We start from the raw sequence: 25,492 nt of genomic DNA, 5'->3' as shown, positions 1-25,492 counted from the left end.
TAAATAAATTAAAAATAATTAAATAATAATAAATAAAATAACATTTGTAATATACAAAAAAACTGATAGTTTAGTCACTGTTCTCTTTATTATCAATACATTGTCACTCTATTTTCAAAAAATAATATCTATATACGTTCTATACATAAAATAAGTTTCCTTTTTAATCAGAATAAACCATCAAATAAAAGATTAGTATCTTAATAATTAATCCAGGTATTTTTACTTAACCCATTACGTCACTTACTTTGTCCAGATTAAGTAAAAAAAAAAAAAGATTCATGTGTATATGTTCAGATTAAAAGTTGGAAGGAAAAAAACTCATTAGGCCCATTAAGTAAACAAGAAACAACCCCTAGGACTTGTCACAATTACATATATCTTCCGCAATAAAAGTTACCAAAAAAAAAAAAAAAAAAACCCTACTACAAAGCTAGAATTCCGAAGCGTTGATCTAAGTTAAAAGTTAAAATACCTTAAGAACTGATTCACAACATTTACTCATAGCTTCCCACATCTACAACAAGAAAAGAAAAGTGTCAAATTCATGTTTGATATCAAGACAAATGCAAGAAAATAGCAATTTACTTTCATCTATTTGTGAATTCACCACATCCTCCTTTCATTCATTTTCTAATAAAGCGTTATAATTTGAAAAAGCTACCAATTATAAGATTGTAATATTATTATTCTTTTTCTCAATAAGACATCGTACTTTGAGAAATTAGCAATTGCACCTATAAAAATTGCTTTGTATTTGAATGACAACAATAATACTAAATTACAGCTATCATCCCTATGCTATGTCAAAAGTTACGGATTTAGTCCAGATGTTTGATCTGTCGCACAAATGGTCCTAAAGCGTAGTTTGATCCCTAAACCATTTAACTCAATGGATGAACCATTTTGTCCGTGTGCTAAGTCAAAAGTTATGGATTTAGTCCAGATGTTTGCTTTTGTTACATAAATGGTCCCTAAAGTGCAGTATGGTCAATGCAAGAAGTATTAATATACTTACATTGATTTGTTTATTATAACATTAAACTTTGGAAAATCTATCTGATAATAGTAAGCGTAAATCACAACTTTCGTCCATGTGCTATGTCAAAAGTTATGGATTTAGTCCAGATGTTTGCTTTTGTTGCACAAATGGTCCCTAAAGCGGTAGTTTAGTTGCATGTTTGGACCTGACAGGTGGACTTAACGGATGTACCGTTAAGTGAAACAGTTAAAGATCCCAACATGTAACCAAACTACCGCTCTAGGGACTATTTGTGCAACAAAAGCAAACATCTGGACTAAATCCATAACTTTTGACATAGCACATGGACGAAAGTTGTGATTTACGCTTACTATTATCAGATAGATTTTCCAAAGTTTAATGTTATAATAAACAAATCAATGTAAGTATATTAATACTTCTTGCATTGACCATACTGCACTTTAGGGACCATTTATGTAACAAAAGCAAACATCTGGACTAAATCCATAACTTTTGACTTAGCACATGGACAAAAGATATGATTTACTCCTACTACAAACAGATGGATTTCCAATTTCCAAAGTAGAATATTATTTCATGCATTCAACCCTATATATGAATTAGAATTAAACCTTAATTTTCGCAAAAACAGCGGCTGGCAGCTGCTACATGCCCCATATACCACGAGCAGTTGCGACTTTGCTGTTGGGCTTTGAAGTTAATTCAAATAAAATTCTTGCAAATGTATCGGAATATTTTCCATCAGAAAATAATATTTCTGCAAAAGCATTTTCATAGGCTAAAAGCAGAGGTCGATTTTGTGGTTCTGAAACAAGGCTTTCAAGAATCATTGCTGCTTTTCTACACACTTCTGGAACTGGATGTGGTGCTCTGATGACTTTAAGCAACCGGTCAACTGCCCTGTGAAACCAATTATAGCATTCTACTTTTATTTCTTTTTATTACAAAGCAAATAGCAATGTACATTTAATTATTTGTGTACTATAAATCGCATCTTACTTTTATTTCTTTCTATTTCTATTACAGCATTGTATTTTCAAATTTTATCTTTATTATGATATTGTACTTTGAAAAATCCACTCAATTATAGCAACAAACTTTCATATATTTGTGTAGTAAATAGTAAATAGTAAGTAGTAAATACTAAATAGTATAGCATCCTAATTTTATTTCTTTCTACTACAGCATTGTGAATACATTTTGTTGTTGTTTAAAAATCCACCCAATTATAGTATTATACTTTCTAGTTTTTCCTTATTTGGACTTTAATATACTTTGAAAAATCTTTCCAATTATAGCAAGTAAAAATTGCCTTTGATTTGGATGCTATAATGATGTAAATCATGTAATAGAATGAAATGAAAGTAAACTGTTATATAAACTTATAATACAAATATAAATAAAAGTAGATTGCTATATCTTGCATTTAGCCCTTCAAATGAAACAGTTGATTTAGAAAATAAATAAATAAATAAATAATCTAACCATCGTTCACTAGCAAGCTTGAGTCTGCAGTCCATATTGACTTCTGCAAGGTTATAAAGGGCCCCCACTGCAGCAGCTTGTGCATCTACAGCTGGCAAGCTTAAAAGATCAACCAATCGTTTGTATATCTGCAAATCCAATCAAAATCATATTTAAATTAGGGTTTGTAATTTCAATTAATTTATATTTATATTCACTTCTTTGTTAATGTAACTTCAGTGAAAGAAATAAGACAAACTGAAAGAAATATCAAAGTATTTAGATTTATACGTTTTGTTATTTATAGCATCCTACTTTCATTTTTTTATTACAGCATTGTACATTGTAAAATCTATTTAATTATAGGAGTAAATTACACGAATGGTCCCTATGGTTTAGGGTAATTTGCGCGTTTGGTCCCTAACTTATTAAGGTACCTACTGTTTGTTTTTGTTACGCGTTTGGTCTCTGTCTTACCTAAAAAAACTATTTTTCCCTTGAATTTTTAATTTATTTAAATTAACACACCCCCAACCCCACCCCCCTCACCTTACCTTACCTACCCCACCATTTTTCCCTATTCAAATCATAGTCTTTTTAGGTAAGATAGGGACCAAACACGTAACAAAAACAAACAGTAGGGACCAAGTGCGTAATAAAAACAAAGAGTAGGGACCTTCCGAGTTAAAAAAATAAGTTAGGGACCAACCGCGCAAATTACCCCAAACCATAGGGACCATTCGTGTAATTTACTCTAATTATAGCAATGAAAAAAAAATCTGAAATTAGATGACATTTGCTATAATAATGTAGATTTTTCAAAGTAGAAGGCTGAAATAGGAAGAAAATGAAAGTAGGATGTTAAAAATTATAATTTATAATAAACAAATATATAAATAAAAGTAGGTTGCTATTTCTTGTATTTAACAGAAAGAAATTAAAATAAGAAAAAACCTGTGGAGCAGAAGGAAGAAGAAAAGGTTCATTATCAGGGTTTATTATCACACGCCCAAGTAACTCTGCAGCTGCACAATGCCAGGCTTTTACAGAAGATCCCAATATTCCCATAATTGCTTGAACTGCTCTTTTTTCTCTTTTTTTTTTAAAAAAAAAAAACAATAAAAGTCATAAGCATGATTTATAAAATTCAAGTCAGTGTCATAAATGGGTAATGAACTATTTCTTTTTAGTCAAAAAAATACACACTTAATAGTTAATACCTTCTAATATTAAGTTTATAAAACAATGGTATTTTGTGGGATAAAAACAAAAAATTCATTACCTATTTATGACATTGATTTTTAAATATAATATATAGCAAAGAGAATACATATAAATTCTTACGTCATTTTGATGTAGGAAGGCTTTGATGAGCTAAAGATTCTAAGGTCAATCAATGGAGCCAAATTCACAATTGTCTCTAGACAATTTGTTACAAGTTCTTCATCCTCTGTCATAAATAAAAATATTCTTTTACACAAGTTGAATTATAGAAAAGCAAGAATTTACAGACTTGGGGCGGGGTTATTTTGGTCAAATATTCACAAAGCATGATGAAACATATCATTAATATAAAACATTCATTGTTTTTTCATCGCACCTGTAACATGATCTTCAATACACTGAAAGATTGTTTCCAAACAATGGCGATGTTGGCCCATAATGACTTCATTTTCTGGCATAAAAGAGAAGTTTCTGAGAATATTTGAAGCAGCAACTGCACATTGTTGCTTTTCTGCACGCCCTTCATCGTCCAAATTAAATAATCCATCTTCAGAAAGCCACCATTCTACAGGCTGAGACTTTGTTGACTTTTTCTGCATTGATGCCTCTGAAACATTCCCTATGCTGCCATTTTAAAAAAAAATAAAAAGTGTTATTGTTTCACACATATCAAGAATCTAGTTATGTGTAAAAGGAAATGTAAATGGAAATGGATCTTACTTCACATCATTTGAGCCTAACGCTTTGAACTCGTTTCCAAATCCAGTAACAATGGAGTTAACACCTAGAGACCTTGTTCTTGGTGTCTTTATGAACTCTTTTGGGAGAGTGATGTCACGCCAATCATCTATCTGTTTAATCAGATGTATGAAATGTATAATTGTATAAATAAATCATGGGTGTCATTAATTTTAAAAGATGAAAGTTTAGAAAAGAGTGGTTACATACAACTTGGAGAAGAGCATCAAGTAATCCAGGGATCTTTGCTAATGGAGTTGCATCTTTTCGCACTTCATCTTTCTCTTTGAATGAAAGTAAAGTTAGTGTATTTAGTGCCCATGTCAGCTCACTCTTTAATCCACTTTGAAGAGCAAGAACAATCCTTTTATTGTTTTGATCTGGACAAGAGGAAAAAGATTAAATCTTGGAGATAAGTAGTTTCATTTTTTTTTAAACAATGCATTGTATCAACGAATACAGATGTGAAACATTGTATCACCAAAAACTGTCATTAGTTTTCATTAAAACTAGTTATATAAACTTGATTCTATAATTACATTATAATTAACACAATGCAAGTAGGTATATAACTTGTTTTTTACACAATTTTACTATGTCATCAATGAAAACATACATCATTTGGTAACAATGAGTGCTAACAAGTCACAAATATATCACAACCTAGTGTCACCAAATAAGTACTTCTATCAATATTTTTAGTATTACTTACATAATCACGATGATTTGGAAAATATAATCTGAAGTATTGATGAAGATAGTACCTTTCCAAGAAGAAGGGTACGCAATGACTTTAAATAAACATATGTTTGCTTTCAGCTTCAGATGTTTTGCGGATACTAAGCCTTTTCTTTAAAAAAAATAGACAATTGCATAAAACCTAGGACAATGTCTAAAATTTTTACGTACGGAAGATAAATTAGTAACAAAACCTAGATAAAACTACATATTTGGGAAGTGATAGCTAACAAAGTTTTGATGTTTCGCGAAAGATAGAGGAATAATAACAGAATTAGGGTTTTGAAAAAGGACTAACCAGCGAAAGAGGAGTGAACTTGGAGCGATGGGCCAAGGAGTGTCGATGGAGCTGCCGCGTCGGCTGCCGCAGCTGCAGCTAAGTTGCTATTAGTGCTTCCGAAAGGGCGGCCTCTCTTCGCCGCCGGAGTGCCGGAGCCACCCGGCCCTCCGCCTTGCTTACCTAGCTCTCGCTTCTGCATCTTTCGCACAAGAAACACACGTGCAACGGGCCTAACTTTTTATTTGGCATTGGTTTCGTTTTTTAAATTTAAACTCACATATTTAGAGGTGTGAGATTATTCGTTTTTTGAAAAATCATTTAGTTAAAAAATAACTTTTTATTCGGCGTGATTTCGTTTTTAAAATTTAAACACTCTTATATGCCTGATTAAGATGGCAAGTCTCCGGAATAATAGACACAAAAAATAAAACAATTTTCCTTGTATTTTTTTCTAAACTCAACAACAAATTACAAATACTTAAATAAGCAAGGAAATAACTGAAATTAAGGAACTACGTGTGGTCATGGACCTTATCTGTGCTTAACATGTGAGCTAATCTCAAGCCATGAAGCCAGGAAAAGACTAATTCAATAAAAGACTAATTCTCAATTGTGATTCCTTCTTCCGTTCCCTGATTACTCTCGGAATCTAGCAGGCTTACGTATCATTCTCTTGGGCCTGGTGGCTTCTTTGTTGGGTTGATAAGTGTTGGGCTTGTATCAATTGCCCCCTCCTTTGCAACGAGCTCGTCCTCGAGCGATGACACGATGTTGTTATTGATGGGTTATGAACATTCTAACACTCTTAAGGTGTTCATGCAACCCTAAATACATTGGATCTATGTTTTCTCTATTATACATGCAAACTTGAAGTTTCCAAGGTATTACCCTAACTAGCATATAATCATATGTATTTGCATAACAAAACTAGATAGAATACATACATTTTCTTCTAGTTGATTACTTGGAGCTTTAAGATCCTAGCACCAATAATGTGAATGCCTCAAGCGGAATCACAAATCACCATCAACAACTTGGAAGACTTGAGAGTAAGAGTGAGAGGGAGAGTTGTTTCACAAAATCGGCCAAGCTTCTTACACACACACTAGTACCAATTTTATGAGCCAATGACTCCTTTATATAGTATGCATGATTAGGGTAAACCCTAATACCCATGATTTTCCACATTACTTAGGATCTATGGGTTAAAATCTCCATGGACTTCCATGTAGGCTTAGCTCATCCTAAATAACATTAGCCCATACTATATAAGTCCATATTTAACTAGTCTCTTTTGATCACTAAATTAATTCCATATTAATTTTTGATCAATACTAATTAAATAATATGATTTCATATTAATATATTAGAACTTATAATATATTAATAAATCATAAATATCCTTTTCTCATAAGTCTATCCATACAAATTGTCCCGGTGAAGTGCAACCCAAATGGACCATGTCGGGTCGGGTCAAGTACATACCAATTATAGTTTTGGACTTAGACACTAATCCAACAGTCTCGCACTTGGATAAGTCTAATAACAATTCTTGCAAGTACGACTTCACAACCCGACTAGAAATCGTAGCTCTTAAAGCCGCTATCGAACTCTAAACAAATCAATGACGCGTCCATTAGATAAGGGATCATATATTCCTTCATTCTACAAGATATCATATGGACTGAGACATGGATTATAATCATTCTCTCTGTCCATCTGTTGTTTCCCGATTTCCGATTTATGACGACCGACTAATTGAACAAATCAAATCAGTCCAGGCTTGGCCAAGCACTTAGGGGTGTCATCACTAAATCATCGAGGGGCCCACAGATATCGCTTTTATCCCTCCAAGGGTAAAAGGAATAGATAAACTTCGACTCATATGCTTGCTCTATTTACTCATCAAATCACACACAAAAATGCGTTTTATAATACCAAGTTACTGATGCGTTTTCACATAATCAATGTGTAACCGACTTGTAGACTACAACTCATATCTCTCAGTTTGAAGAATATAAGATATTATCGTCTCAATAATCACTCATGATAAAATCCATGAAGTGATTAGATGAGTGTTGGTTTAATCCAATACTCGAATCTTATTCCAGGAGCACTCATGAACACTGCAGCTATGTCTAAATGTCTAAAACACCCAGACAAACTACATACCCATTCATAACAGTCTTGCCTCAATACCTACTTCCAAAGTATGATCGACTGTGGATGATTTGAATAACCTAGTTATTCGGGAAGTCAAAACATGCAAAGTGAAACACAAGAATAATATTAATCCTATATGGCCCCAAAACTTTTTGAGCCATATTGATTACTCATTATTCATGTTTAATGTTTCAAATAATCAACTTAATCCTTGAATGAAAACAATAGTTATCCCATGCTCCAAGCTTGCACACTATGTTTACCTATGGTCCTATCTTTGTGAAATAGATCAATTGACAACATTTCAATGATGCCCATTTCACAATTCCAAATCCTTATGATAAATGTAAGAATACAAGATTCTTAGACATTTACTAAAATCTGTTAGATTCTAAACTTATATGCAACGATCCTCTTGTAGTGACTATGCACAAAAGTCACAAAGACTTGGCAACAGACATTACAAAGTATTCCAATAGAGAGCAATTTCATGGAAACGAAGTCTCACATTCAAAGTACATTCCCTTGAACATCCTTCTTGCATTAAGTTTTTCTAATCTTACACAGATTTGATGAATAACTTTCACCTATGGAAACATTTTCATATTCCCATTTTGGCTATCACTTCTGACCAATAGTTGCCTCTTTTCAGAATATGTCAATATGGTCCTTCCAAGATTTACACTATACTTCCAACTGTCCATGAGCAACCAATCTTTGGTAAGCCTTAGATTTTCCTCAACAATTGTTTAATCATTTTAGTCATATTCAGTTCTGGTCCTTTTCCCTCTTAATGCCCTAGGCATTTGGAAAATTTAGAACACATGGAAATATTATAGCATATGTAATCGATCCTATACCCAAAGCATATGGGATATGATTCATAATGTCTCACATAAAGACATGATACTAGACCAGCCTTTTGCTATAATTTTTATATTTGTCATGTTCTCACAATTCGGACTATGAAGAGGGATGCCGTAATCATAATCGAATTTTAGAACGCAAATAATGTAATCGTGACTAAATTTGATTAAAGACTCACAATCTAAGCTTTTAGAATTGGAATGAAGTATAATTTCCTCTCCCTTAATTATAGTAAAACAACTTTTCAAACCCTGCAACTTTGCAAATTGAAACTTTTGTTTTCTATAATTAACATTGCTGACTTGCAACACTTAACATAATAATCATGCTCCCACTAACATGATAATTATTAGCATAATACTTATGCTCCCCCTAGCTTTGACATGTACCCAGAAATCATCTGGACATTTAGAAATCAATATTGTATTGACTTTCTTACCAAAGTTCATATTTCTTATACGAGATGCTTTGATAAAACTTTATCAAAATCATACACCTTTTCGTAGATAGATCACCTGTGTGTCTAAACAATTATGAAAAGGGATGTCCTCTAGACCTTTTTGCCATTTCTCACAAGTCCATGTTAGTGTGTCGGTTAACCACACACGCTCCACTAACGACTTTGAGAATGCAAATATTACAACTGCAATCTACTTAAAATCTTCTTAGTGAAAGCGTTTCCTCACCATCATTTTCATGAATCGGAGAAAAACCTTATGACACTTAGATTTTTATGGTGTATGTGTTCCTATCCATGTAAATTTGTCATAACCATAATCACAAGACAAGGTTAGTGACAAATCCAAACTCATATGGACTGAACTTGTTTAATCTTAATTTCTTGTCTCTTGGAAGCTCAAGGGCCTACCATTACTTCCAGATTGTTATGCAAACAATTGTGAACTCATAGAACTCACAAGCATAGTCAACTTTTAACTGGAATAGACACAGAAATAAGAATATGTCAACATGATAGGTTACAAACCTCAAACCGTGGGCTAGTGATTAACAATACTCTTGATTAGTTTTTGAAACTATCTCAAGGTCTTTTAAGACTCCCACTGACCTCTTGACATATAAGATTTTCTTTTTCAAGAACCATTCCTTGACAAAACAAATATTCAAGAGTTAGTGCGGATTCTTATCAAGTTGAACACTTCATACAATTGGTCTTAGTTGGTCAAAACATCACAACTTACCAATTTCAAATGTACCAGAGTAGAAAACATTTTACTCTATATTTGACAAGTGTTTTAAACCTTTTTAAGATTATGTCACTCAAGGCTCAATCTTGGAGTATGATTCTAAGATTTGATTTTGGAACGAAGTACGATTGATCTTTTGATTTAACCATTTCACAAACTCACGATTCCTCTTCTTAGCCATACAAATTCACTAAGATGTCCTTAGAGGATCAATTGTCATATGGTTTCATAATCACTAAGATAATCATAAACCAAGATACTAAAGTACTCTCCCATCTCTTCAGATTGAAGGAACTTTTATCTTTCTGCCTAATTTGATTCTTCTCATTCGTTCTGCCTTGCATTGAAACTTTTCCAATGTTTCAGAATTACACATAAACTTGTAAGCATAACCATATTTACTAAACTTTAGTAAATCATAACGAATAATCTTGTCATTCCTTGTGGTGGACTTGACCAGCGCACAACCAAGTGTACCCAATCCTTTAGTCCTTCACTTGTCTCACATTTACACGTGAACAAGGAATTAGTCATAATTTCCCAAAGATGAAAATTCTCATTCATCATACAATACAAGTTGCATGATTCCAAGTTTCAATCCAACTGAAACTTGGGTGATGAAAATCTTTCTTTATTTGGTAAATTATGACACTACCACAAATGAAAGAATCAAAGCAATTTTCCAATATTGCTATCAATGGAATCATATAAACACCAATTTTCCACTAATGTCATTGTAAGGATACTTAAAATAAATAAAATCAAAACTTTTATTTTATTTTAAAATTGCGGAAAACTTATCCTTACAATGCAAATACATGTGCAAACTATGTTGTTATGTATTCCTAAGCAATCTATCATAACTCTTAAGCAGCAGCTCAAAATTCTGATATTCGAATCATGCGATCGAAATCCATCTTCGCGATCAGAATCAACTTACTCTTCCTTTAAGTTCCCTTTCATTTCTTCGATTCTACAAACACATCAAAATGCGACCTAGTCACATCATGTAATAAGAATCTCCAAATAGGAAATTAATAGAGTTAGATAGTGGACTTTACCTGAAGTAGAGTCAAACTTTTTGACTTTACTATCTTTTAGATATCTCAGGTAGTCAGGGTAACTTTGCTTCCAATATTCCTTCTCTTGGCAAAAGAAACATATGGACTCTTTGGAAATGGTACACGAGACTATCTCAGACTTTAGCCTTTCTCTTTACCATTGGGTCAAACGAATTGACCATGGCCGATCCCTTTCCATTGGGAAGAGAAAGCTTTTTCTGGACTTCTAATGTTACCATTGTAAATGTCCATGGAAGTTTGGGAAGTGGACCTTCAAATCAAATTTGCTTTACCAATGCTCCAAATCATTGCTGATTCAGCAGCAACAAACAAATAGGTAAGATCGATAAGGGTCATGTCGTGATCTGTCATCAGGAAGTGACTAAAGAACCCAGTCAACAGCCAGCTTCCTCGAGACTTCGACACCCAACTCTCCCGGCCTGTCAATGTGTGACTAGATCTCCAAGACCCGAGCACATATAGACTTTACTTGCCAATAGGGATTGAGTGACCTTGAACTTTTCATGTCTTGAAACTTGTGGGATAGGGAGAATAATTGGAGGAGGTGGAGGAAGTGAAATATGATTTCCAGTCCCATTAATGCACAACAAATGGATCAATCTTTCACCTTGATTGCCATGTGGGATATCATCTTCACTAGGAAGCTTGTTCCTAAAGATTTGGGAAGACCATAGTTGTCTGAAATAGACATCTATTAGGGAGAATTTCAAGTTAAGTTGATTTAAATCCTTAATATAACACCCAATATGAAATATTAAGGCTAGGATCCAACACAATATTTTATAACTTGGAAGAGGGATGTCGTAATCCAAGCTACAAAATATTTGAAGGTAGGTAAATGACGATTTACCAATTTCCACCATGAAAAACGAAATTGTTCATTAAGTTTTAATCGGATTGAAATTCCTAGATCCTTTGAGATTCATTGAATTCAATGGCATGTTTAAATCTTGATTGTGCCCTTCAAGTTTGTGATTGGGATGCCGAGGATCACAAACAAGGAGTGAATAACCATGGAAATTAACTTGGTACACTTAATGTTACAACCACCTAATCAATGTGTCGGTTAACCACACACGCTCCAATGATCTATGATTAACATCAAGCTACCCTTTGTCACACATTGTCAGTCCCAGATTAGTGTGCCGGTTAACCACACACGCTCCACTAACGACTTAACAAGGTGCAAAGTGCAATTTCATGGGTTAGCACCAAATTCACATTTTCCTAAGTAACTAAGATTGGGAATTTATAAGTGTTTAGTTACTTAGTATTTATCATTATACTTTTAATGAAGGGAGAATTAATGTCCTGTCCTACCCGTTCGACTAACGACCCTCCAGCAGTCAAGGAAGCGGTGGGTGAGAGTGGATACCCATTAAACTGTCATTGCCTATGCAGTAACCTTATACCCCCTTATAGACCGGCTTCGTGAATGAGGCCTACTAACGGTAAGACTGACTTTATTCTTATACATATATATAAATATTAAATCTATAATATTATAATAGTATAAGAGTTGAATTTTAAACTTTTAAAATGTCACACCCCCGAACCGGGATGGCGGAAACGTTTGGGGGTAGTTGACGTCATTGTACAGTATCATAACAATTGAATATGAATGAAACATAGCAACCAAACATCATACATTGGAAATACACACTTACATAGTTTACATATTGAACTTGTTCATCAGTTACACACAGGTAATAAAAGTAAAATTTCTTGAAGTCGCACCACTTGATCTCCTAGTCGAGCATATTACCTGCTACTGGATTCCTGAGGATACAAGTCGTTTTGAAAAGCGTCAACTAAAAAGTTGGGGGTTCATAAGCATTTTTGTATAAAATAGTTTTGTACTTGTTTAGAGTAGTTCTCATAGTGTCTTCATAAAATCTGATATTTTCTATAAAATAGTTTGTAAGTCTCGTTCTAAAACTATGAATATATGCATGCATGTCCTTTGTTATCATTTTTTGTAAAAGTAAAGCGAACGTTCCCATAAAATCTGATATTTTCTTAAAAGAAATGGTTTGAAATGTTTGTGTCCGATCTTATATTAATGCCTGTGTGTTAATGTTTGCGAAAATAGAAAGAGAATGATTCCAGACAACCCGATGTTGTCTGCGATAGAAAATGCTGGAATCTCAACCCCCGTGGTTGAGTACCAGTGCGTATAGATTACCGTTTTATCAAAAAGAAAATAGAATGGTTTCCCGTTTTATCCAAAAAGATCATAGAATGGTTTCCCGTTTTATCCAAAAAGATCATAGAATGGTTTCCCGTTTTATCCAAAAAGATCATAGAATGGTTTCCAGTAAATTTTATAATGTTAATTCCTCTAAGTGAGCCATTATAACCATACTTGATAATGACAATTTCGCCTATCATGACGTCTATTAGACGCCGACTTGCTTAAGGTATGGTTTGTCACCCTAGGCTGGCCTAGTCTAACTGTAGCGAACAGCTCAGGTGTGGGGTGTTACCCCCGTATAGATCTACACACAAACTCACGCTCTCGCTCCGGGAGACTCTGGTTATAACTACAGGCTACGTTTGTACACTCATATGGTGCCAAACGAAACGTCTCACTAGATCCCTAATCAAAGTTTACGCGGAAAAAGAAGAAAAATATATAAAACTCATTATCAGGCCCAATGAACCATGTAAGTGAACCACTAAGGCATCGCTAAACATGTAGGTCATTTCAATGCCCTATAGGAATGAGATTATATAACTTGGGCCCAAAATATATGTAAAAGGACAATTAAGGCCCATTTCACATGTAAGGTATTTACAGGTCCAAACAGCACGCAAATAGAATCCAAGGTCCGTCGCACATGTTAATGGGTCAATGAGGCCCAATAAACATATAAATAGTATTCATGATCTATCAAACATATTAATGGGTTACTAAGGCCCAATAAACATGAAAATAACCTAATTAGCCCGTTTGTTATTATATTGCTAGTTTAGCTCGATTATTTACTAAATTGATATACAAAGCCCACTTTTTGTAAAAATGACGTTCTTGGCCCAATAAGCCACGAATTTTCAATTAAGGCCCAATTTTTAGTAAAAACAACACTTTAGTCCCCCTTTTGTTCAAAACTTGTATTTATGGCTAGTTTTTGGTAAAGATAACATTTTTAACCCATTTTTATCAAGAATATCATTTTTGGCTTGATTTTTGTGAAAATACACATTTTTCTAGTTTTTGACTTTTCTGAACCAGTTGTTGGAAAATTTGTAAAAAAATCATCGTAAGTCAAAATTTGGATCCGTAAACTCTGGAAGTTTGTAAATTTTGTCTACTTTGTTCACAATTTTTCTCATAATTTTTAATGGCCTCAAACAAGTGTGAAATTGCTCACCTTCACAGGCTGGTCCGAGATTATTTCAAATATGATAGGCAGTTTTGTAAAATTCGCCAAAATTTGTAGAAAAACCGTATGAAAACGTGAGAGTATTCATTTTAAAGGTAATAACCTGAAAGTTTTGCATGTAAAACAGTTTTGAAAAATATTACCATCAAGGTGGTCAAAACAGTCTGAAACTAGACCATAACGTTCCTGTTAAAGCTGAATTTTTGAGTTTAGGTTATAGATGTTTAAACACAACACTTGTTTTTGCTATTTAGGGTGTATAATCTCATATCTACAAGTTTAAATGTAATATATGAGACAAAATATACTTTTCTCATGGTTTTTATGAAGATCTAAGTAATAAACATCATGTTCAAGTTTAGATCTAAAAGTTAAACAAATAAACATGCACATATACATAGATCTAACACAAAAGCACTTGTATCCTCCCCCTAAAAACATTATAAAACTGAAAACAAGGGGGTATGAAGCTCACCTTGGGGATTTTCTAAGTGTAGAAGGAGATGAAGAAGAAACTTTGAGTCTAGCTTGAACAACTTGGAGAGATCTTGAAAATATGGGTGTTCTAAGGTCCATAATCACGAAAATGGTAGAGTAAGGGAAGGATTCTTAGCATAAACTTGAATCAAAACAATAGAGTTTGTGTCACACCCCCAAACCGGAACGGCGGAAACGTTCGGGGGCGGATGACGTCATATGTAGTATCACAACAATTGTATCATAGCAATCATAGTAAACACAACCAAACATTGAATACATCTAAGAAAAAAGTTTACATCTGTTTAAGTCTTGTTTGAATACATCAAAAGTGTAGGCAAAATATAAAGACATGACTTTAATCGCTCCGACTTCTCCAAAACTCCAGGAAGGTATCTGTCTACTGATTTCCTGAGAATACAAGCAGTTTTGAAAGAGTATCATCATAAAGCTGGTGAGTTCATAAGAGATGTTTGTGTATTGAAAACCTGCTGACGACTCTGAAAAATGTTTGCATGACTCCAAGAAAATCCAATATTTTCTTTAGTAAAAGTGAGATAATCTGAGTAAAAATGTTTGTATGATTATACTACCACTAGGTGTATTGAATGATGAACTTTGTATAAAAAATCTTTGTATGAAGTGTTCTGTTTGAAAACACTGGTTATTACCAGTATGTATAGTAGTTTTAGTCTTCCTTGAGAAACCATGTATTTGTCCGTACTTGTGCTATACAAGCATTGTTCATGTGTAGTATATTATTACATAAGTAAATCGTTGTTATCTACATTGCGAGTGTCGTGACCATACATTAACTTGATATGGCGCGAATCAAGCACCAGTATCCTTTATGACTTTGTCACCCGTAGACCTGTCGGTCCTACTGTAGCTAGCAGCAAGGTGCGGGATAGTCAGTCCCGTATAGATCTATACACAAAAATCACGCTCTTCTTCGAGGAGATTCTGATCACAAGTGGTAGTCCTTCACTCAATTAAGTTTGTGAGTGCTCAAGAACATGTCTCCAATTAGATTAACGACTTTACAAGTAATAATGCTGAAAACCCTTTTTATAAATAACTGAAAGGTTTATAAAGTATAAGTTTGTAAACTGATGTATGAATTCCCAAACTATACCTATTATAGTTTGTGTGTATGTATATGTATGACCTTGTATGAATTCCCAAACTATACCTATTATAGTTTGTATGTATGTATATGTATAGCCTTGTATGAAATCCCAAACTATACCTACTATAGTTTGTGTATTTGTATGTGTAAAATCATGTATTGATCTGAAAACTATGTGGCTAAGTTCGTACGTTGAAAACGTCCCTTATGCTCAGCATAATACAGAAGGGATAAATATCTAAAATATTTTGTAAAACTGTAGAAGCTGTGTGTTTGTACTGATTTCGTTCGTTTTAAGTTTCCTGAAATCCGTTTGTATAACTTTCAAAAAATCATTTAACTTTGGCTTGTATTCCCCCCCTGAAAACATTAAAAACTCGGAAAATGTAGGGTACGAACTCACCTTGAGTGAGTGGTTTGTACGGAAGATCGGTATGGGATGTTGAGTGTCAAGTGAAGCCTCGACCACAATTGGATCCTATTTAACATGTAATAACACATATAGGAGCCAAATTAGGGTATTTCACTACTATACTTGATAAGAAACCACTATAGGGGCTTGGAAACACTTGAACTAAGTGTTAGAACCATATGGGATTGAGTGAGGGAGGTGTACGGCCACCCTAAAGGTATGTACGGCCATGAGTGTGCGGCCCATGAGTGTACGGCCATACACTCATGATGAGATGTGCATGTTGAGGTGTTTCAAGGTTCTAACTAGCATCCATGAAGTGTTCTAGGTCCCATGCTTAGATGCAAATCAAGTTTGAGGCCTAAAATGATCATCCAAGTGGGTTTTCGGCCTTAAGGTGTGTGTGCGGCCGTACAAAGGGGTGTGCGGCCGTACACCCTTCATGTTCATGCCCAAAATGTCGACTTTAAGGTGAATCAAGGCCAAGGTCATGTCCAACTAGAAGATAGGGGTCAAACTCTCACTTTGGAGGGCCTTTAAGGAGTGTACGGCCACCCTTATGAAGGTGTGCGGCCGTACTCCTTCAAAGGATGAAGAACATGATGAAACTTGATGAATCAAGGCTTAGATCAAGAGGTCTTTCAAGTACAACAAGCTAAAGGATGGATTACTCATGTTTTTGAAGCTTTGGAGGGTTCACGGTTGAGTAAGCTTGAGAGAAAGGGAGTAGTGTGCAGCCAAAGGGAGAAAGGAATGAAGGAAAAGGGAGTCTACCCATATATATAGAGGTGGGTGTGCGGCCATAAGGTGTGTGTACGGCCGTACACCCATGTGTACGGCCGCACACTCCTCCTAAGGGAGTGTATGGCCCGAAAATACTACTATACGACTTGCTGACTCATCCCTAACCTCAACCTTGGTTGTACTTAAGCTCAGCACACTTAAATGAACCCTTAACAGCGTTAAAAGACAACAGAAACGAGTCTAACATTGATTGAATTGAATAGTTGAACAAGATAGAAGTTCCGGGTTGTCACAGTTTGTCATAAACTTACCAAGGGATGGAAACTTGAAGAAAAATCCTCTTGAAAACACACACACAACTCACGATTTTTTGGGTAGTGTAATGAAGGAATTCTTTGAGAATTGAGAGGAGATAAATGAACTTTGTAATGAAAAATGGTGGTGGGGGAGAGTGGTGAATTCGGCCAAGATAAGGAGGAGAGAGGGAGAGAAAATCATGGATGTTTGTTGGATAATAATACTAGCCTAGATGTATGTTAGATAATACATGGATATATGTTGTAGAATATTGAGGTGTCATAATGTTTATCCACCACCCTTAATCTTATATATATATATATATATATATATATATATATATATATATATATATATATATGGGCTAACTGATTTTGGAGAGGTATTTGGCCCAAGGTTGGCCCAAGAGATTAATTCCGACTTTTGGTTAGCCCAAAAAAGGATTTTCGGCCCATCAAAGTTTAACAAATGGGTTTTGGTTTCAAAGGGCCCAAAAATAATAATTATCGGCCCAACTAAGGTCCTAGTATATGTTTTCGTCCCAAAAGGCCCAATAAGAATGTATTGGTCCAATAAGGGTTTTAGGTTGAGAATTTATGGGTTAAGGCCCAAAAATGATTGGGCTTGGCTTATTGGATCGAGTTTTGGGCTTATACAAGGAGATTATATTGTTTAGGAATTCACATCTTGACCTAATTTTTCCAGTTGTGACATAAAATTCTAGGGGGTTTTTGGAATTAAAGTATTAATGTGTGTGAGACTTTACAAACTAAAAACTTGTGGGCAAGTTTTGAAACTATTCAAAACCTTTCATATTCATAACATATGAGTTTAATGTTTCTTTAATGGCAAGACTCTTGAAAATCCATAACTTGAGGACAAGTTATGGAGATCATAAAACAATTTATGAAAAGAGACTCTTCAAGTTTTATAACTTATGACTTTTAAAGACCCATTAACAAGAAAGACTTTTGGTTTTCCATAACTTGAGGACAAGTTATGGATTCCATTAAAGGCCATTTAGATCATCTAATAAACAAACAAACATGTCAAGAAAAACTTTTGGTTTTCCATAACTTGAGGACAAGTTATGGAATCCATTAAAGGCCATTTAGATCATCTAATAAACAAACAAAGCATGAAAGGAAATAACATTTCTTGCCATTTCAGGCGAATAACAACATTTATTCAAATCTAAAGTAAACCCACTACTTAGCAACAAAGTATAAACTCCAATCTTGGTGACAGGTGAAACTTTCCTATTCCCCATGATCAAGTTTATCTTTCCATGCTCCACATTCTCACTTCTTCTTAGTCCCTGCAAATCAGAACAAATATGAATACCGCAGCCGGTATCAAGGACCCAAGAGTTAGAATAGGGTAATTTATTAGATAATATAGTGTAAATACCTGCATGGTTGGGTTTCACTTTCCCATCCTTCAAATCTTGCTGGTACTTTGGGCAGTTCCGCTTCTAGTGCGCCTTTTCATGGCAATAGAAGCATTCAGGCTCTTTGGGATCAGAAGAAGGTGTGACAAAACCTTTCTTGGTTTCGCTTGAAGAGGAGCCATCAAGGGTCTTACCCTTGGTACCCTTCGAAAGGTTCTTCCTCTTCTTACCTCTACCTTTCCCGATTACCAGGACAAGTGTTGAATTTGGAGTAATAGTAGGAGTGGTAACAACTGACTTACCTTTAAGACCTGATTCTGCGGTCTTTAGGAGTCCTTGAAGTTTGCTGAGGGTGACTTCTTCCTTGTTCATGTGGTATGTCATGCGGAATTGATCATAACACGATGGTAAGGAGTGCAAAATGATATATATTGCTAACACCTCGGGGAAGTTCACATTAAGTTTCAGCAAACGGTCCACATACCTTTGCATTTTCTGCATGTGGCCCGTGATGGGTTCACCATCCTTCATCCTGGTTGTTATCATAGAGGAGATGATTTCATATCGCTCTTGATGAGCACTCTGATGGTAGCGGTCCATCAAATCCTGGTGCATCTCAAAAGGATAGTAGTCCTCATAGGACTTTTGGAGCTCAGTTGTCATAGTGGCCATCATGATGCAAGCCACTTTGGTAGCATCTCTTTCATGTGCCTCATATTCAGCAAGCTCTTCAGGAGTAGCAGTTGGATCGGGTACCTTAAGCTCCTTGTCGAGAACATATTCTTTGTTCTCATACCGAGTGACCATCCTGATGTTCCTGATCCAATCTGTAAAGTTTGATCCATCAAAGATGACTCTCCCACAGAGGTTCATGAGAGAGAAGGAGTCGGTAGGGTTTGAGCCAGAAACAGCATTGTTGGAAGACATCTGAAAAGAAGAAAAAGACAAGTTTAGTTTAGATATAAAGAGAGTCCTTAATAAAACACCCAAATGTAATATTAAGGCTAGGATCCAATCACAATATATTATAACTTAGAAGAGGGATGCCGTAATCTAAGCTAAAACATATTTGAAAGGTAGGTGAATGACGATTCACCAATTTCCACCATAAAATGAAATATCTAAATTATTAGGTTTTTATTTGGTTTTAGAAATTACTAGATTCTTTTGAGATTCATTGAACTTTTCAATGGCATGTTTCAATCTCGAGTGTGCCCTTCATGTTTTGTGACTGGGATACCGAGGATCACAAAACAAGGTGTGAAGTAACCATGCAAATTACTTGGTACACTTAATGTTTTTTCACTTAATCGATGTGTCGGTTAACCACACGCGCTCCACCGATCTATGAAAAACCTTAAGTCACCCTTTGCCTACCTTGTTAAGTCCAAGTTAGTGTGCCAGTTAACCACACACGCTCCACCAACGACTTAATCAAAGTGCAAAGTGTAATTTCATGGGTTAGCACCTTATTCACATTTTCGTAAAGTAACTAAGATTGGGAATTTATAAAACATTTAGTTACTTTACAATAATCATTATACTTTTAATGAGAATTTTAAGTCATTGTCCTACCCGTTCGGCTAACGACCCTCCACCAGTCAAGGAAGCGGTGGGTGAGAGTGGACACCCATTAAGCTGCCATTTTATAGGCAACAACCTTATACCCCCCTTATAGACCGGCTTCGTGAATGAGGCCTACTAACGGTAAAACGACTTTGATCTTATACATATATATATATATATATATATATATATATATATATATATTATTAACTTATAATATTATAAAGTATAAGGGTTGAATTTTAACTTTTAAAATTCTAGGGGTTGGAACTTAAAGTTTACTAGATGACTTTACATGTTCCAAAACTTGAGGGCAAGTTTTGTAACTTTACAAAACCTTTCAATTCCTAACTTATGAGTTATTAAAATGAAGACTCTTCATTTTTTGTAACTTATGTGTTCTTTTAATGGCTTTAACACAAAGAGACTTTTGGTTATCCATAACTTGAGAACAAGTTATGGACTCCATTAAAACACATAAGGATCATGAATTCAACAATAAACAAGTAATTCCTATGATCTATCAAGAACTCATAAGAACATGAATAATCATATCAAATTTTCAAGAACATATGAACACATATAGCCATGTAATTTTGATATTAGCCATTGTAAATGGATTAGAACAATCATTACACCATCTAAAACAAGTTTAATAACACCAAAACAGTTTAGGGTAATGTTTCTAGTCCATTTCCAGCAGCAAAAATCAAAAATCTGCACTCTGCATGGCCAACTCGTCGAGTGCAACAACTGACTCGCCGAGTTGGTTGAAGATACGCTTGGACTCGTCGAGTCCCCCCCCCCCCCCATGGACTCGGCGAGTCCCCTGTGCCAACAGCAAGAAATTCGACTTTTTTCACTATTTTGCATCAAGTATCAACAAACAAGCCTTGGCTCTGATACCACGGATGGGTTTTGAGCATTTCTAACACTCCTAAGTATACATGCAACCCTAGAAAACCTTGGATCTATGTTTTTCTATAATACATGCAAAATACTTTTTCCAAGGTTCATAATCCTATCTAGCATACATGGGGAACTTTAGTCATAAAAGATAGCTACAATTACATACCTTGTAGTTGTTTTGATTCCTTGAAAACCTTGAGAGCCTAGCACCCCAAGTGTGATGCCTCAAATGTTTCACACAACACCAAATGCTCTTGGAATAAACTTTGAGAGAAATGTCTAACACTTGAAATCGGCCTAGCCCTCTTGTCTTACTAGTGTAGCCGATTTGGTAGATAACATGGTCTTTATATAGTGTGTTGCATTAGGGTTACACCATGTAAACCCTAATGTAACATGGCTCTTCATTTCCATGACCTATGGGTTTGTAACTCCCATGGAGCATCCATGGAGCATCCAATGGACCTTAGCCCAACTTGATATCCATGGAGCCTTTAGCCCACTATACAAGTTATGGATGATTTACATAATCAACCCATATATTTAATTAGTCTCCTTTTGATCCCTTAATTAATCCTAGATTAATTCTTGATCAATACTAATTAAATAATATTATTAATATATTAGAACTTATAATATATTAATAACCACAAGTGTTATTTCTCTCATTTAGTCTATCCAAGTGCATGATGCCATGCAACCCAAATGGAACATGCCGGGTCGGGTCAAGTACATACCGGAAATAGTTATGGACTTAGACACCTTATCCAACAATCTTTCACTTGGATAAGTCTAATAACTATAACTGCAAGTATGAATTCAGGAACCGATCAGCAATCGTAGCTCTTTTCAAGGTCTCTCGGAAATGAGAAGATGATAGTACGCCATTTAAGATAAGTGATCATATAATCCTCTGTTCTAGATATCAGTCGGACAAATACATGGAGCACTGCCTTACTTATTGTCCAGCAATTTGTTTCCAGATTTCCGATTTGTTTGACATAGAACTTAATTGAACACATCAACTTAGTTCTGACCGGGCCCGGTACATAGGTCAAAACAAAATCATCGAGGGGCCCAGATATCGCTTCTAATCCAAGAAGGAACAGATAAACTTCGACTCATATGCTTGTTCTACTACTTGTTAAATCACACACAAAGACACGTTTTATAACATCGAGTTACCAATGCGTTTTTTGCACGATCAATGTATAACCAACTCATAGACAACAAGTCATATCTATAGGTTTGAAGACTTATATGATATTACCGTCTCACAATCACTCGAGATAAATTCCATGAAGTGATACCAGTGAGCGTGGGTTGAATCCAATACTCAGAACTTATGAGCACTCATGAGTGTTGCGGCCATGTCCAACATCTTAGACCTCTACAACCAACTCATGACAGTCTTAATTCACATCTACTTCCAACATATGAACGACTGTGGATAATTTGAATAATATGTAAAACACAATATAAATATTCTGGAAGTCAAAACATGCAAAAGAAATAATAGTAAACGATTGACCAAGGATAGCAACACTTTACTCATAAATAAACACAACTTTTATTCATCATCAAATGTCAGTTACATTTTACAAATTTCAAGACTATCTAACTACTAAAACTAATATCATCCTTCAGCCTTATGCTCCTTGCATGCTGGAGATGCTTAACCCTACCTAGTCCCTTCGTGAGGGGATCTGCTGGGCTCTCATCCGATGATACCCTCTTTGCCACGAGGAGTCCTTCTATTCGATGTCTGATGAAATGGTATTTTCTGTCAATGTGTCTGGATCTCTCGTGATCCCTTGGTTCCTTTGCTAAGGCAACTGCGCTTTCACTATCACATAAATCTCTATAGGCTCCTTTATAGCTGGTACTACTCCAAGGTCTCCAATGAAGTTCTTCAGCCATATAGCCTCCTTCGCTGCCTCGCTTGCCGCTATATACTCTGATTCACAAGTTGAATCAGCTACTGTCTCCTGCTTAGAACTTTTCCAAGAAATTGCCCCTCTGTTTATGGTAAAGACCCAGCCCGAATGAGAACGGAAATTATCCCTATCAGTCTGGAAGCTAGCATCACTATACCCTACAACTCTCAAGTCATCACTCCCACCAAGGGTAAGGACCCAGTCCTTAGTCCTCCGCAGGTACTTGAGAATGTTCTTTACCGCCATCCGGTGAGCCTTACCAGGGTTCCCCTGATACCTGCTAACCATGCTCAAAGCAAAGGCTACATCAGGACGAGTACACGTCATGGCATACATGATCGAGCCTACATCTGAAGCATAAGGTACTCGACTCATTTCTGCTATCTCAACCTCGGTACTCAGGCTCCGAGTCTTACTTAATCTAGCGTTACTCTGGATGGGTAACTCTCCTTTCTTGGAATCTTGCATGCTGAACCTCTTCAGCACTTTATCCAAGTATGTACTCTGATAAGTCTAATTAGTCTTTTACTCCGGTCTCTCAGAATCCTTATCTCTAGAATATAGGCAGCTTCTCCTAGGTCCTTCATAGTGAAGCACTTCCCAAGCCAGGACTTCACTTCCTGCAAGGTTGGGATGTTATTTCCTATTAGTAGTATGTCATCCACATACAGTACCAAAAAGCTAACTATACTCCCACTAGCCTTGACATATACACAAGATTCATCTTCACTCCTCGAAAAGCCAAACTCTTTGACTTTCTCATCGAAACAAAGATTCCATCTGCGAGGTGCTTGTTTCAATCCATAGATGGATTTCTCAAGCTTACATACTTGATTAGGGTACTCTATGCTGACAAAACCCTCAGGCTGATTCATGTAAACATCCTCAGCCAACTTTCCATTAAGGAAAGCGGTTTTGACATCCATTTTCCATATTTCATAGTCATGAAATGCAGCAATGGCTAACAATACCCTAATAGACTTAATCTTGGCTACTGGTGAAAATGTCTCATCATAATCAACTTCTAGAGTTTGAGAAAAACCCTTTGCAACCAGTCGAGCCTTATAAGTGTGTACATTACCATCCATGTCGGTCTTCTTCTTGAAGATCCATTTGCACCCAACTGTCTTACGACCTGGTACATTGTCAACCAAGTTCCAAACTTGATTGTCATACATGGACTGTATCTCGATGTACATTGCCTCTTTCTATTTAGCAGACTCGGGGCCTGCCATCGCTTCCGCATAGCTGTTAGGTTTATCCAGACTTACCAGTGTCTCATCACTGATAAGTGTCTCACCTTCCGCAGTAATATGGAAACCATAGTAGTGCTCAGGTGCATTCCTAACCCTTGTGGAACGCCTCAGAGGTACAGACTCGTCAATTGGATCAACAGGAGTTTCCTCCTCAAGTTGACTGCTAGGGTTTGAGGTTCCTTCACCACTTGACTCTTGAATTGAATAGTTGAACAAGATAGAAGTTCCGGGTTGTCACATCATCCCCCCGTTAGAGGGAATTTCGTCCCGAAATTCAAGGATAGAATACCAATCATGGACTTGGAAAAAGATGAGGGTACTTCTGTTTCATTGAATCTTCACGCTCCCAAGTGAATTCAGGTCCCCGCTTGGCATTCCAGTGAACCTTCACTATCGGGATGTGACTTTTTTTCGTTCGTTTGACTTCCCGGTCCATGATTTCAACTGGTTCTTCCACGAAGTGTAGACTCTCGTCTAGTTCGATCTCATCGAGGGGAATCACAAGTGCCTCATCAGACAGACACTTCTTTAGGTTCAACACGTGGAAGAAGGGATGTACGTTGCTAAGTTTTCGGGGTAAACGGAGTTTTTATTCTACGGGACTGATCCTAACGAGGATCTTGAATGGTCCAGTGTATCTTGGATCTAGCTTTCCATGCTTTCCGAAGCGTATCATGCCCTTTCCAGGGTGAGACCTTCAAAAGGAAACAGTCACCAACCTGGAATTCCAAAAAGGGTTTTCATCTCTTATCGACACAACTCTCTTGTCTAACTCATGGATTTGTGTTAGTCTTTACGCTTAAACTCGGCCCATTGGACGAGTGGTAGTCCTAGAGGGTTTACTTGAATAAACTTCGGAGGGTTTTCGGAGGGTAAGGTACTCCTCGCATGAGTACTTCGGGGTCTCGAATATGGAAAAGGCGATTCGGGGATTTATGTCAGGTTGTCGTTACGAATGACGAGGGTCTCGTGAATTTTACGGTCAAGGCGATGGTAACGTATGAACTTAGTAGGGTGAGGATCACGCCAATCCATGACGATTGATGATAGCAGACTTTCTATCGAGACAAAAGTTAAACCGATTTGAAAGAATTGATTGCTATACCACGGTGTATCTTGAGTGTGTTCGACAATGTACTCTGTGTAAATGTTCTAGCGTTTTCTGTCTCTTCTTTGATTCTACCGATGTTACACTTGTACCGTGATGACCGAGTACAAACAGTGT

At 35.9% G+C, this 25,492-nt stretch overlaps 1 protein-coding gene across 1 annotated transcript; it reads right to left on the bottom strand.

The window, feature by feature from the left end:
- Nucleotides 1–305: 305 nt before the first annotated feature.
- LFR (ARM repeat superfamily protein) lies at nucleotides 306–5,688 on the bottom strand. Its single transcript, XM_079086905.1, has 9 exons — nucleotides 5,466–5,688; nucleotides 4,640–4,809; nucleotides 4,412–4,542; nucleotides 4,068–4,315; nucleotides 3,812–3,917; nucleotides 3,422–3,560; nucleotides 2,489–2,616; nucleotides 1,615–1,903; nucleotides 306–517 (listed from the first exon to the last, which is right to left on the bottom strand). Exons 1-8 carry the CDS (start codon nucleotides 5,644–5,646, stop codon nucleotides 1,648–1,650), a joined length of 1,359 nt encoding a protein of 452 aa, XP_078943031.1. The 5' UTR covers nucleotides 5,647–5,688; the 3' UTR covers nucleotides 306–517; nucleotides 1,615–1,647.
- Between the last annotated feature and the right edge of the window lie 19,804 nt (nucleotides 5,689–25,492).

This window comes from Lactuca virosa, chromosome 3 (assembly GCF_052849685.1).
Source record: "Lactuca virosa cultivar CGN04683 chromosome 3, Lactuca_virosa_CGN04683_v6, whole genome shotgun sequence".
NCBI classification, from domain to species: Eukaryota; Viridiplantae; Streptophyta; class Magnoliopsida; order Asterales; family Asteraceae; genus Lactuca; species Lactuca virosa.
Note: the sequence above shows the minus strand (reverse complement) of the source record. Positions and strands in the feature narration are given on the sequence as shown.